This window comes from Carassius auratus, chromosome 13, assembly GCF_003368295.1.
Source record: "Carassius auratus strain Wakin chromosome 13, ASM336829v1, whole genome shotgun sequence".
Taxonomy (NCBI): Eukaryota; Metazoa; Chordata; class Actinopteri; order Cypriniformes; family Cyprinidae; genus Carassius; species Carassius auratus.
In genome coordinates, this window is record NC_039255.1 from 14,689,438 (window position 1) to 14,704,763 (window position 15,326).

A 15,326-nucleotide genomic window follows, 5' to 3' on the forward strand; every position below is an offset into this window, starting at 1 on the left:
ATGTGTAGGCTATATTATAGTAAAGTATAGTCAAAACTTCCCATTCAGGTGCCCAAACATTTGGACTGGTACTGTATATAGAGTATACAGCCTAAATTTACAGAATATATATTTTATACAGAATATATATACACATTTTTTGCAATAACTCAAAATGTGATGATCAAACACTTATAATGATGTGACAAACATCTGCCTATGTAGTGGAGGCAGGGTATTTAACAATTTAACAAAACTTTATTCAAAATGAGTCTGACATCAGAGCACTTAACAGTAAACTTCACTTATAACAAATAGCTTTTTTTTTCATATACATTAATATTAACAGACAACATACATTAATATTAACATACCAAAATCAGCCCGGATTTTTGTGCTGAACATCTTGCTGACATGCTGTGAAGAGGCCATAAATATTAAAAATCGAGTTTATGCACACACATTATAAGCCAGTAAAGTCACATTTAAGCATCCTGACTCTCCTTTATGACTGAAGAGTAGAATTTCTCATGCTTATGAAATGTCCTTCAGCAGTGGAGAGCGTAGCAATATGTGAGAGTCTAATGACCATCACTACAGCACACCTCACATTGTGCTCACTCAATCAAAATGAGAGTTAACAGCATCCATTTAGCCAGAAAGGAGCATGGATGGCCATAGCGGCCTGCCCTCAGCCATTCACAGCATGAATGAGACACCAAACAAAGTCCATGCCACGGATATGTATCAGGTGCAGTCAGGGTCCCGTGCTTCACACAGCAATCAGAATCGTATCTGAACATTAGGTGCTAAATAGCCGCAACCTTTCATGCATACCAAAGCAGATAGGAACAGAAAGCTGTGAAAGGCAAAACAACATCGAAACAACTCTTTCATAAAGAAACGCATAGATTATTCCTCAGAATATTATCTGCGACCACCCACACCCACTACTAAATTAAAACAAGCGGTCCAGACTGAGGTGTTGGTGTGATTGTATTTGCCAGTGAAAGTGGAATGCTAATGGGGGCTGTATGTCATCTGATTTCCTTGACACCTTGCATACATCACTCACAGAGCTGTGACCTGCATCCCACCGACTCCACCATCCGCTGGTTTGTAAGCAAGAATGTGTTCTCTGTGAATGGGAGGACTGAGTTCCACCTGAGAGGGCAGACTGAGCGAGACGCAGCCACCCTGGAAATAGGGCACTTTTGCAAGTGGCGGTGCGTGACCACCGGAGAATGTGTTTGTCTCGATGTGTTCTTTCATTTATTTATTTATTTTTCACCTCCTGACTTCTTCCAGAGGAATAGTTGGCGGCTAAGAGAAGGAATATTTGTAAATGTACAAGCTCTGACTGCTTTTGAGTCTGTGAAAGTGGCTTAGTAGTAGTCAAAGCAAAAGCACCTCTTTAAACTCGAGCATGTTTGGTGCAGCAAGGCAAATATTTGGTGCTTAAGAGAGCTACTTCAACTTTTAGTAGAGGCAGCAAACTGTGAAAGCTTTTTACTTGCACATGAACGGTTCCAAAAAGATTTTGACAATTTGCACCATTGCGGTAATAGTAATTACGGTATTACGGCATTAAAATTCTATACCAATTTGTCTAAAGAAATTAGAAATAAAACACTGAAAAATAAAATCAGTCATTTAAATGCTGATGTAAGAATAACAAAATTACTATGTAAATCATCAAAATGTATATATATTTTATTTTTTTGGATTTGCTAAAAATTACACTGAACAGTGTTACTAAACACTTTATTTAAAAGTGAATTTATATTAAAATAATGAAAAATATACAATATCAACATATAAGCTAATATGGTACCAAAAGAACATTGCACTGCATTTATTATTAAAAAAATAATAATAAATACAAAAAAAAACCTTCATGTGTTTTTAATGAATCCTCGCTGAATAAAAGTTTTTTTGTTTTGTTTCTAAATCCTGACCCCAAACTTGACCGATAAATGTAAATGTAAAAGATAATGTACTGTAAATTCAAAATACTTCCAATCATCCATTTTTCAAACTGCTTCTATGTAGGGACACGGAATGCTGGATCCTATCCCACCAACTTTGGCCACAGGCAGATAAACACCTTGGATGGAAAGCCATTCCATTGCAGGGTTAGACTACGTTGACATGCCCATCCAAATGTACTCATTCATTTCCATGCTCACTATATCTGTACTTGGATTTTGCTTCAGGGAACATGTTAAGAGCAAGGACAAAAACAAAGAACAGGGCACACAGGATATGAATATTAGATTTTTCCACTCGACTGTGCACAGAAGTTTCAGATGGTCTTGTACCGCAGCATTTCTTTTATAACTAAATTGGCCTGGATTCTGATTTTCTGAAGGCTGGCCACTGCTAACTATTCTTGTCCTGCGGGTCTTATTTTAAGCTACTGCTATGGTAAAGCAGCAAGAACTGGGATAGTGCTTGAATACACAGCTCCTGGGCATTCTATCACAAGAAAATGTAATTGCTTTGCACAGGGGCACTGGTCTTTACATGTAGGGTGGCATGTGTACACTGATTTTATCCACATACTAAAATAAGACTAAAATAATTTGTGTAGAGGGCATAAATAAAAAAAAAGCATGTATAATAAATTTACACAGTATATATGTAATACAGTGCTATAGTGGGGTTCTGGAATTAAAAACAACATTCATTTTCATCAATCCATAGTGGAATTTATGTTTAACGATAACTTTAAGTTATGCTCTCTGAGGTTGTTAATCAATGGCATATGCTTTTAGTTCAAGCCATCAGTCTATACTATTTTACTTAATTCCTGGTGAAAAACAACAAATACCCATGATTCTATTAATAAATCTCTAACAATCAGAGAATTGCTAGAAGTAATTTGTCCCAAAACAGTTCTGTAACATCCTGTAATTCCTATGGGAAAAATGCTTCGAGAATCAAGGCTGCTGAAAACTATTTTCTATAGTTTTTTTTTTTTTTGGTGATGATATGAACACTTAAATTTACTATAAATGCCAAAAGTCAACATCATTTGTTGAACCATCTTAACATTTTAAAATGTTACACTACATTGTTAAAATCCAGCCGTTCATGGTTATTTTACACTTTGCTTTGTAGAGGTGCTTGGTAAAACATTTCCCATCTTGTCTGTCCTCTTGATCCTTTTTCATTGCTTTTTCGAAAGTAAATTGACATCTTATTTCCTCCAAATTACAAAAAGCACTTCTCTGTAGAAAATGACCCAAAGATGCTGTAGACCAATCAAAAACTACCATGTTATTGCTAGAGTGTCTACCCATGTGTGTATCTACCCATGAATAATGCATTTATCAGAACATGACAAAAACCATTTCAGGGTACTTGTTTGCATTCACTGTGCTGGTACAATTGAATCATGTTGCCTCAGTCCAAAAATTAACTGAATATTAAATGCAAATAGTATAAATGATTTGTAGTAGGATTTGTATAGGTTACATAATAACAAAATGCTGTCCTGTACCAGTCATGAATACTTTACATCTTTCCAAAGCATCCAAGCAGGCAGAGTTTCAGAAAATTTCCCTTGAAGTTCTGCCACTGACACAGAAAATATGCCACCGCTTAGCAACGCTCTGTCATTTTAAATTTCTTGGACAGTCATACACTTGTGCACTAAAGTAGATCAATTGCATATTTGATATCTGAGCTGCTGACACAAATACCGTCTAATAAATCCTCTAATGCTTATGAGGGGGAAAAAAACTGAAGGAAACGTTTACACACAAATTGTCAATGGTTAGAATTACAACAAGAAGAAGAAACTTTTTAAGACCATATGTCCACACAGCACAAGGACCGCTGAGACTCCATAAATGATTGACTGATAATTAAGAAAATAAATTTTAGCTAGTCAGTTAGTTTAATTGCTCAGTTCACCAATATGCAAAGTCCATATTGTAAACTTTTAATCAACAGCTATCAGTTGTTATAAGTTATCATTTGTTATAGAGCCTGAAAATGTAATGTTGGTGCATCCCTAGAAAACTGTCAAAAACCAAGCAGCTACAATCCCAAAAGAAACAAGAAAACATAAAACTGGGAGTTCCAGAACAGCTGGAGCAGCCAGAGAGAAATTCAGCATGTAATAAGTTATTTCTGAGCTGGTACTGAGCTCTCGTGAGACTGACGATAATTTCAAAAGCATGCCCGACAGGACGGCCATTCTCAGGTAAGGATGTGAAATTCATTCGTTTCTCCTTGATTGAGTATCAGCTGGGAATAAGCACTCATTTGCGGAGTGCATGAAGGAGGGAAACAGGTCTAAGATGGGGTGTGTAATTTTCTTGTTTAATGTACCATGCGCAAAAAATACGATCTTACGTGCCTCTCTAGAATTGTAATTAAGGACACGATGGAAGATTGGCAAATTATCTCCAGCATCAAAATAAATAACTTGGCCTTCTAATATATTCTCTCGTTCATTTGGGTGACCCTCTCAAGAGTTATTGAGGGATGAAGAAAGAGAATGGCATCAGCAAAAAATGTAGAACATCAAAGAATTCCCAGAAACACAAACATTTGCTTAAGTAACTGCCTGGGGACAAAAACCTGTGGAAAACCGGGACTAAGTGAGGGAGTACAGGCTAAAGTTGAAGCGTTACCTTGTCTGCATCGACTTTCCCTTTGACAAACTCTGACCTCCAGAACTGCAGGGCCTGTTCCAGAGTAAGACCAATGCCCTTGAGGAAGAGGCCATACTGCATGCGTCCACCGTGCCGCAGGTGGTGGTTCTCTCTCAATGCCTTGTGGAGATGCCTCATACACAGAGGAAACGACTTGCCCGAGAGCTGGTGGAAGCGAAGAAAAGAGAAGACTGATTATTGAAAATGGCTTGCTTTATAAGCGATTTCCATGCATCAAATAATGTTCAAATAAAAGCAAAACGTGAAGGATACAATTTTGCATGTGCTGATGAGCCACTTAATTGAAACAACAACCAGCCCTGAGCTGAAATATAATTGTTAGTTTAAACATTTAACCTCGATAAATGTGCGTCGTTAGATGCATATCCAATCGTTTGTGCGGAGAGTGGAAGCTGCAGGACATGGAGGCGCCAGGGCTATCACTTGCATTTTTTTCCAACAGTGGAAACAAATTAAAATAGGCAGTCATTTTTGCTCATAAGAGTAATACGCCATTCCAAACTGTAAAGGTCTACTTTTGTTTGTGTACACTCACAATATCAAACTCTTTCACTGTGAAATTCTTGCATTTCTCTCTAAAAGCACATACAATGAAGAGACGCATGTCTAAAATATAAAAATAAGGAAAGGCCTAAAACAGCCCCAATTAAAATTTGGGTTTTATTATATAATTCGGTACAATTAAAAAATAAAACACAAATTATAATAGCATATATGTAAAACTTTGTCCTATAATTGTATATCTGATCATATATTCAGGTCTTTATGTTGCTCTGTTCTGAATCCCTTAAAATTTAAAGGATTGGCTGCAACGCAATTTTGTCTGATATTTGAATATATTTATTAGCCTATTTTTTAATCCACACAGCAAAAGCTTTAGAAACAGCTTTTATATATAGCCTATATCTCAGGTCTGAGCACTCATGTAAAATGCACAGTGTACAGCCATACATCTGCAGACGTCACTGTTCCATCATATGTTCAAGGGGCTTCTAGGAAAAAAAAAAAAAAACTGTTTCCTGCGCAAGGGAGAGGGACAGTCCATTAAACATATGGGAGGTTTATTTTGTGTGTGTGTGTGTACGATCATTTTTAATCACCAGGCTAGGTTTCAGTATGTCTACAGATAATGTTCAATAAATACAAAAAATCCTAAAGAGTCCCAAAAAGAATCTGTGCATATACTGAAGTCGCAAGGTATTTGCAGGAGGAAGCCCTTGATCTGCACTCTGATCCACTTGCCTGGTGGCGGGATAATCAGGCTTAGAGCCCTAGAGCCCTGCACGGGCCCTAGCCTGACCAATGTCCGACAGCTTATAAGAATTACCGGCCCAAGCCAGTCTTTTTTCCCCCTTCTCCCTAAACAGCTTATACTACTGTTTCAGCTATTAAAATAGTTCAGTTTTGTATGTAATAGCAAAGTGATTGTATTTCTTTTTTGTTTTTTTATTAAATTAATTTAGAAAAATTGGAGCATTTCTTGTTCATTAAATAGAAGTTTTAGTTTTTTTTAAGTAACGACCAAGCAGCCAGCAGCAGACAGTAAGCTGATCATAGCCTACATTTGATAAATTCTCAAATCATCAGAACTAGCCTTAAATAAAATCTATTGATATAAAACAGTTCAAGCATATAACAATGTTTAAACGTTAAACCTAGATAAATGTGCGCTATATCCAATAGTTTGTGCATATGGAGCCAGTGCGATCACTTGAATTTTTTTTAGTGGATACTAGGGCTGTGCGATAAAATTTTGGGATTTCGATTTTAATCATGATTTTGACACACACAGACATGCTTTACAGTCATAAATGCAAACATATTTCCAAAAGAAAACCAATTAGAGCTTTATCAAAAAGATGTAACATGTCTCTAGAACAGACATAAGTAAAAATAATCAGTAAGTAAAAATGTGACAAAATGTCTAGACAAATGACAAAAAATAAATAAATAAATTCCGTGCCCAGGATTTTTTTTTTTTTATAGCATGTATATAGCATTTTAGAGAATGAATGCAACTCTGTCAAGAACTATAGTTGTTACTTACTGCATCAATCTGCTCAAGAGAAATTTTTCCAATGTTCTTCTGAATGCTGTAGTCCTGACCCACATAGGCATGGCTACAAACAAAAGAATAAGGGAACAAATTATAAGAGCCAATCACAGTGAAGAAGAAATCACAAGGTCAGTGTAGAACACAGACTGATAGGAATCTTATTCAAATGCACTGCTGTGTTCCGGTGGAGGAACAAAATACTTTAAGTGGAACACATAGTTCTAAACAATACAGATTCTGCAAGATGCAGACCTGATAGCTTCTTAGCTATGGCACATTTTTAAAAAGTATTTCAGTTCGAGGCAATATTAGAGACTGAAATAGGATTTTTAGGCAAGTAAAAGTTTTAGCACACTGAAGCAAATTTTATATAATGTATTGCAAATTTTGATGAAAAAGAAAGATGATCAAAGGATCATTTTGGACCAAATGTAGGAACAGGACATAAATATTTATTTTGATTGATGTTGGTGGGATGAAAAACAAAAACAAAATATATATACACACAGACTGTGCAAGAATGTTGCAAAATATATTTTTTTAAATGTAAATGGAAAGATTACTTTTTACTTTTTCTTTTTACCAGAATGCTTAAACTACCACTCAAAATAATTTGTATACTTTTATTCAGCAAGGATGCATTAAATTGATTAAAAAAAAAAAGTGTCACAAAATTGTTCTATTCTTTGGAACTTTCTATTCATGCAAAAACTTAAGAAATTATAAGGTAGAGTAAGTAATAATAAGAAATGATCCTTTTAATAAGCATATTAGAATAATTTCAGAGGATCATGTGAGAGAATAGACTGGAGTAAAGATCCATGACCCAAAAATACATTTTAACATATTAAAATAGAATCTTTTTAGTAACAGTAACCGACATGGTGAGATCATGATGATGGCAAATACTAAACAACATCCAAAACACAACAATTTCAGGAGTAGCTCATACAAAAATGGGACCTGTGCAAAGGAGCAGATTTCTTCTGGTCCCACAAAACAGTGCCACATCTGCTCAGGCCATGTGTGAGGGTATGAATAATTAACCATTTGCAGACCCTGCTTTCCCATTCCTCTACATCCCTCAATGTTCAGCTGCACGCCGGCCCCTTCACATTCTCTTATCTGGCTTGCCCAGTGCTAAGAAAAAGTAAAAGCGTCTACTAGCCAATCCTGTGCAGCCACTAAAAACACATCCAATTAAAATGCTCTCATTCAGAGTCCATCAAAAAGCAAATTAATTGACTGTTGGGAATACTGCCATTGTTCCCCTTCACTGCAAGCAAGTGGAGGGACACGGTCATCCGTGCAAGTGGTTTGGCCAGTGACTGAGAGCACCAGCTTTAAACTACACTGGTATCCCTGCTGGGCTGCAGCCAAAATGCAAGACCAGGTTCACACGTGGAAGACACTTTGTGCATCATAATGGGACTGTGCTTAGAGCATTAATGAAAGAGACTGAATGAAAGCAAGTGCAAGAGACAAAGGAAAGCAGTCAGAGTCAAAGCTGGCCTTGAGCTGACCGTCTGTCCTTAGGTAGCCAAGAGAATTGCAAGCTACTACTAAGAAATATTGTTTGAATGTTTTTCTCCTATTTTTTTTTTTAAGAAACAAAAAGAGAGAAGATCAATGTGGATATGTCTGAATAAAATAGCTGACTTTCACAAAGCTGCTGTAATAATCACAATGCAATAATAAAAAATATACTTTAAAGTCGGAAGAGATATACACATTCCAATGGGGTCAATTACCTGAGGTGGCTCAAAAGAGGCTGGAGTCGTTCATCAGACTGTACCACTGGCAGGGATCGTGCAGTCATCTAGAAGGGAAAAAAATTACTACAAATATGATAAGGGTAAGAGGTTAAAGCAATTTTTACAGCAGTGCAGTAAAGATAAATCCAAAAGGTCAATAACTGGAGAATGAACTATGAATTTTATCCGAACAGTATAATGAATAAAAGGTACCCAATGAGCTGGAAGTCTTTTAGATGGCCAAAAGATACAAAACATGAACATTACTTACAAACCAAATGATAAACACAAAAGAAAAGTAGTTGAAATTGTATCAAATCAAATCTCAGTTTGTGTGTTTTTTTTCAGTAAATAATGTTTTTAAATATATTCAGCACAAGATCATAAATCAATGCTTTGCTAAAGTTGCAGGATATCTGTTTACTGAAGCAAAACAGAGACAATGATGAAGAGATAAGGACAAGCTTTCGTGATGCTGACAAACTGCAGCGCAGGCAGCCAACTTTACCATCCAATGACCACTGACACACAACCTTTAAAACTAGATCGTCCACCATCCAACCCCACAACACCGTTTCATTAAAACAAGTGCATCAATTATCAATTATGACATTCATTCAGGCATTGCGAATATCATTATGAAACATCCAGGAAACTACTCGTTTATCTTTGTTTTTTGTCTTTTTCTGCACAATTGTGACACTTCTGAAAATCAGACTGAGGGAACATACAAACTCCATAAAAGAGACTCAGGAATCATTTTATCCTTTTGTATTATCAAAGTGAAATCCAAACCATATGTCATCGGAGATAAAAGCTCAGCACAAACTCTGTCAGATGGGAAGCAGCTTTCAATTTTATGCTCATTTAATGAGACACTTCCAGTAATATCTCCTATCTGTCCTCCATGGGCATGAGAAGCCATTACAGTAACACACATCAGCCACGGCGGCTCACAGAAAACCAGACACAGTCATTACTCCACAACAGCCATGTTGGTGATCCAGATAACTGGCCGGAAATAGAAGTGAGAAGCAGGAAAGTGCCATAGAGGGCCGGCCTGCTGAGGAACATGGTGGCAGACTTCTGTCCATTCCTGAGCATGACAATCACTTTCAGCTGAGCCTGTCAGGTGTATAAGACACTGATAGGACGCTAGCTTGGAGCCTGATGTGATTTGCACAAGGTCACACTCATCTCTTCACTACTGCAACTTCAAGCAATCCCATGTGTAAAGACATGCAAGTACATTAAAACTTTTACATGCAGCTATAACATATGAAGTGCAACCAAAAGTGTACCTTAAAGTTCATTTAAACTATACATCATCTTTTCACAGTGTTCCCGAACATATGGCACTGTGGAATACATTACCACATGATCACCATCATAAAGACTTTTCTCTACAGCAACTGAATTAAACTCGAAGAGATTGTTCATGGATCCCACGCTGCGTGCATATGCTGTAGAAATATCTGCATCAGCAACGATGACATATACAAATACCTGCCACAAAGTCAGCAGCTGTTAATAATTGCAACTGAATTTCCACAGCACATATACATATACATATATCTATATATTTACACACATATATGATATATACAATTTGAAAAATGACCATACCACCCAACACTAATTCACACTACAAAGTCTAATGCACAATAATACTCTGACATAAATGTTTTTGTCTTGTCAGTTTACACTGACTTCACCAAGACATGCATCAACAAATAGGCAATTTCGCTTTTTTTATTTAAAGCAAACAAAATATATCCAAAATAATTGCATGCACACAATAACATGCAGGACCTGGCCATAAGGAATGTGAATGACTAACATGCGGTTTATGAATATTCTTGGTACCAAAGGACACAGTAACATTCACTAATATTTTACTAGTTCACAGCTAAACATATGCTTAGCTTCCTTCTGTCTGGATCAAACCAGTGTCACTTGTTATAATGTTGCTATACTGGATAAAGATATTATTCTATGACAAAAGAAAAATCTCTGCAGAAATTTCTCCACAAAGAGATTTTTGCAGCATCTCGATCTTCTTTTAAGGAAATCTGGAAATTTCAAAGAATAAAATTAATGTCCGTCCCCTTGAAAACTAGAACCTAATTTGTTCATTTTCTGTTACAAGACCAACAAATCAGAAACACAAAGTGTACTAATTAATCACTGTGGAAAGTATAGTGAGACTCCCATTTTAACTGATTATTGAGTTGGTTGCTTAAAACACATTACTAGGGAACAGATGTCACAATAAAAAAATGCTTGCTGAGACAAATAAAGAAGAATTGGAAAGACAACTCCCCCATTAGGTCGAAACAAGTAGTGCAAGGACATCCGTATACAGCTGAGCAAATACTGTACTGGTGTCCATCAGTCAGAAACAGAGCATATCTGCTAACTTTCCATTAATGTTTGGATACAACATCATCAGCTGACAGGCTGCTAAGACAGACAAGAAAATGATCGAACATGCCAACTTGAAGCTTTAAGCCTGATATGAAAATTAATTTACTTCAGCTGGAGTCACTACAGAGATAAGCAGAAAAGAACAAACCAATGACTCTGCAGACACGTCTATATTATGCATACTGCAGCATTTCCCCGAAGTCAAGGTCTGTACAGACCTGAAAACACACACTCCTTCAATGTAGGAAGTAAAAAACAACCCTGATTGTGTATTTAACACTTAAAATCTAATAATCATGCTCCTAACACTAAGACAATCATTTTAGTTTCATTTTAAATTGTATACATTTTTTTTCTTGAATATCTTTTTGAAAAGCATCTAACATTTACTAGAGAAATACTTAAAAAACAAACAAAAAACCATAATAATGAGAAATAATTATTTTAATTCAATGTTTAAATATTTGAATTAATACATTTATCCATCAAGGAAGCATCACGTTGTGACATGTAAAATGTTACAAATTATTATTTTTTTTATTTTTTTTAATAAAAGTTTTTTATTTCTATTCAAAGAATATTGGGGGAAAGAAATGTAAAATTCTAAATTAAAAAATTTAACTATGTCTTCATGGGAATAAATTCTATCTTATTTATTAATATAAATATTTATAAACAAAACACATCATTTTAATTGTTTTTGACTATTTTGATCAAATAAATGGTATATGGTCTTGGTGAGTATAAGTCTAAACTTTTTTTGAACTGCAGTGTATAAATACTTAATAAAGAGTGAATTCAATAGCAGTATTAGTTTAACAATGATCAAATATTAGTTTGTGCTGGAATTTTATTGTGCATCTCGACTTTGAATCTCAAACAGTGTGTTGTGTATCAACATTGGCATCAAAACCTCAAAATCAATAGTGGTTCACCAATAGAAATAAAAACAGCTATTTTATTTTTGAAACAATCCTTCCCTCTGAACATGTCACACTGACTAAAGAGCTGGCAACGAAAAACATGTGAAATTGTCCAGACAGGAAAAGCTAATGAGCGGACTGGTCCAGATGGTGATTCAACTGTGATGAAATATACAAGAAATAATTGAGAGGCATGCTTGTCAGGGACTTCAACTCCTAGATAGCCCTTGCGCACACTGCTAGAGGCTATGCAAATGGTGAGAAGACGAAGCGGCTAATTGGCGTCATTGTGGTCCTACAGAGGCTTGTTGGACTCTCTGAGGAGCAGCTAGGCACTCTGGATTTTGCTTGTTAGCAAAAGCGCCAACAGCTTAGTTCATCTCTATGCGAAAGGAATCTGGTGATCTTTAGCGGAGGAAAGGTACAGTCACTGCACTGCATTATGAGCACAAGAAAGCAATCTAACAAGATCAGCAGTGTACAGCACATACGGATATAGTGAGCAGAGCACGTTTTGCAGGTTTCACAAACACACACTTACACTTATTTATATTGTTATACAGTACCTACACATACACACAACTTGCATTAGAATTCGTACTCGTTTTAAACTCTGCTTTGGGTTTAAAGGGAAGAATTTGGATGACTGCCATTTCATACAATTTCATAAGCAGCTTATAAAAAAACATTACTGAGAGCAGAAACTCTGAGAAAAACTTCTGAAAGAATCACATGGTTCAGCACATGAGAGAATGGCTTAATTTTCGTGTCCTAAATGTCTTAAAGAAGTCCTTGGAGAAGACAAACCTCTCAAAACCCATAAGCCTGCAACAACAATAACGTTTATGTGAATGGCCAGCTGCTTTGCGCAACCTGCAAGCTGCTTAAATCCTGAACAACCATGCTCCGAGCTTTTAAATGTTTGGATCTGATCATAACATATTGACCAGACCTTTCTGCGTGTTTTCCTGAAGATGGATCTGTGTAAAGCCGTAAATTAGAAAGCCCACTGTTACTTTCATAAATCCACAGATAGGCCATATTGAGTGCTGGATTAGCATAGTCTGGAACGAGGCTGCAAAAGTCATCTCCCCTTTGTTAATGGAGACATCAGAATCTCGATAAGCAATCAGCAATAACTGACAAGATTAACTGGAACTACTGAGGGGAATCTGAACAACAAAGATATAGAGATGTAGGATGTATGTCTAACACAAGGCAGATTACAAGGAGATTATAACTTTTTTTTTTTAAACAAACAAAATAAATTATGCATTGTTGCACTGTATATTTAATTAAAAATGAAAGCATTCCCACAACAAGCGTAGCTTTTATGTGCATAAAAAAAAAGTTCAGCTTTTATTTGCCTTTCCTAAAAATGTTATTTACAAAAACTTAAATGTTGGCCGGGGTGTGGGGTATGAGTAGTAATGAACGAATGAATCGCATTTGTCTGTGTTTCACTCCGTCTTGAAGCAAGCTGAGAAACCGTGTCCATTCTACAGCTCAGTACGCTTTCAACTTGTTTTTTTAGTCTCAAGCAAGACACCACATAAAAAATATATATATATCATTTATGTTTTCATAACAGCTGGCCAAATTTAAAAATGAAACTAAAATTAAATCGTCTTTGAGAGCAAGGGGGGCCCCTGGTGTTTCGGGGACCCCTACAGAGCTTGTGTAATTGCGTATAGGGAGGATCTGTGTTAACCTTGGTGACCAGCATCACACTTGCTGTGTAAGCACAATAATCTCAGGCACTTTCCAGAGAATACCTGTGCTGACTTCAAGAGCCTTTCACGAGCTGATTGATTGAAAACAACGGCTTCTCTTGTTAGCGTTACAGCAAAATGTCATTCGATGCAAATTACTGGAGCTCAGGGACAGCAGCAGAGTTGCAGAGTTGGCATTAAAACTTGGCAGACCATACAGCCGGCTGACTGCTGTGAATTGATGCATGTTGCAGGATCATTTACTATCCTTTGGTCCGCACAGATTACTGACTGACTTTACAAAAAGGAACCAAAGCATTTTAACACAAAAGACACTTGGGAAACACTTTTGTGAGGAATCCAGACACCTGGACACTCAGATCAGAAGTCATTTTTCTTTTATGAAGACACGATGAAACCTATGAAATTGTGTAGGACTGCTGCTATGATGCACAGCAGACATCACCTAAGACTTTCAGCCAGACCTGGGTAGACAAAATGAAAGCAGGGGATTTAAAACTTTTTAATGGCAAGATCTCCAAAATACTGCATGATGTTCGACTGCAGGAGACCCGCTTTCTAAAATATAAAGACAGATTTATTTCATGTATGATGACTTATTTAGACTGTGTAAAAACGGTAACAACAGCAATGTCGCCCATATACAACATCATTTAAGCCCTGATTTTCCATTCGCCAACAGTTAAATGGAGATCACTGACAAAGCCCAGAATCATAGGCAAATCAGAGCTCGCTCATGTGAGTGAGAGTCGCTTTGTGTGAATTTTCAAAAGACGCATTCTGAGACAAGCGCAGAGGACTATTATTATTTTCAGCAATATAATTTATATATATTAATGTCTTTGTTACATTTATTTACTCTAGTAGCAACAGTAAATTACATTACATGAATTACAAATCTCCGTAATTACAAGAAACTAAATCAAACCCTACATAGCAAGTACATGTTGTTAAAGAGCCAGTAAGATGAACATTCTAAGCTTCCTATCACTGTTTATAAGTCCTGTACATTAGGTTTACAAAACTTTGTCATTTTGTCAAAATATCATTTTAAAATTACCTAAATTCTCAGAGATCCCCAAACGGTTCGCGCGAAGCTGTTCAAAAGATTCAGTTTCCTTAAACCCCACCTTTCGGTATTATACTGTGTTCTGATTGGTCAACTGACATAGGTTTGATTGGTTGTTCCGCACAAAACTTCACGGTAAACAATGCGTTGGCATCTTTTTGGGGTGATTTATGTCTTATTCCTCTCAAATAAAAAACTTGAACAGTCTCGCTGCTTTTTCTTCTGTGTGGGTGTATTCAAGCCGTGCTTCAGTTTGAATCTGAATAGCGCGTTCAGCGCGGGGGTGTGGTCACATTAGATATAACGAAGGGAGACATTAAAAACAGACATCGTGTTGTTTTCATATGGATTACTTTATCACAGAATATTCAGCAGCACTTGTTTAGTTTTAAAGTAGACATGTCAAGCTTTCTATAGATATCTCTCTCATGTCTCTTCGTTGAGTATTCACGGAGTTACACTTCATTTTAATGACGTGTTTGTACATGAAGATCAGCGCAGACAGCACACATACTGATAAGACGCTCGGGAGAAAACAAACACATAACTTCATAATCATACTTGCAGGTTGTGATTCGGAGATGCTTGTTGGTCCAAGTAAAGTTGGTAATGAACCCTCTTTTATGGCCAAACGCTTTGAAAATCCCGCTGTACTCACCGAGACTAGAAAAGCAGTCATCAGTGAAATGTTGTGAAC

The 15,326-nt window shown here is 36.5% G+C and overlaps 1 protein-coding gene across 1 annotated transcript in view; it reads right to left on the reverse strand.

Moving 5' to 3' along the window:
- Window positions 1–15,326, reverse strand: part of LOC113112787 (DNA primase large subunit-like) — a 51,896-nt gene that overhangs the window by 22,548 nt on the left and 14,022 nt on the right. The window contains exons 8-10 of the mRNA XM_026278642.1: window positions 8,475–8,542; window positions 6,715–6,787; window positions 4,626–4,811 (exon numbers count right to left, since the gene is read on the reverse strand). Coding sequence (XP_026134427.1) covers window positions 4,626–4,811; window positions 6,715–6,787; window positions 8,475–8,542 — 327 coding nt within the window. The remainder of the gene's footprint in view (window positions 1–4,625; window positions 4,812–6,714; window positions 6,788–8,474; window positions 8,543–15,326) is intronic.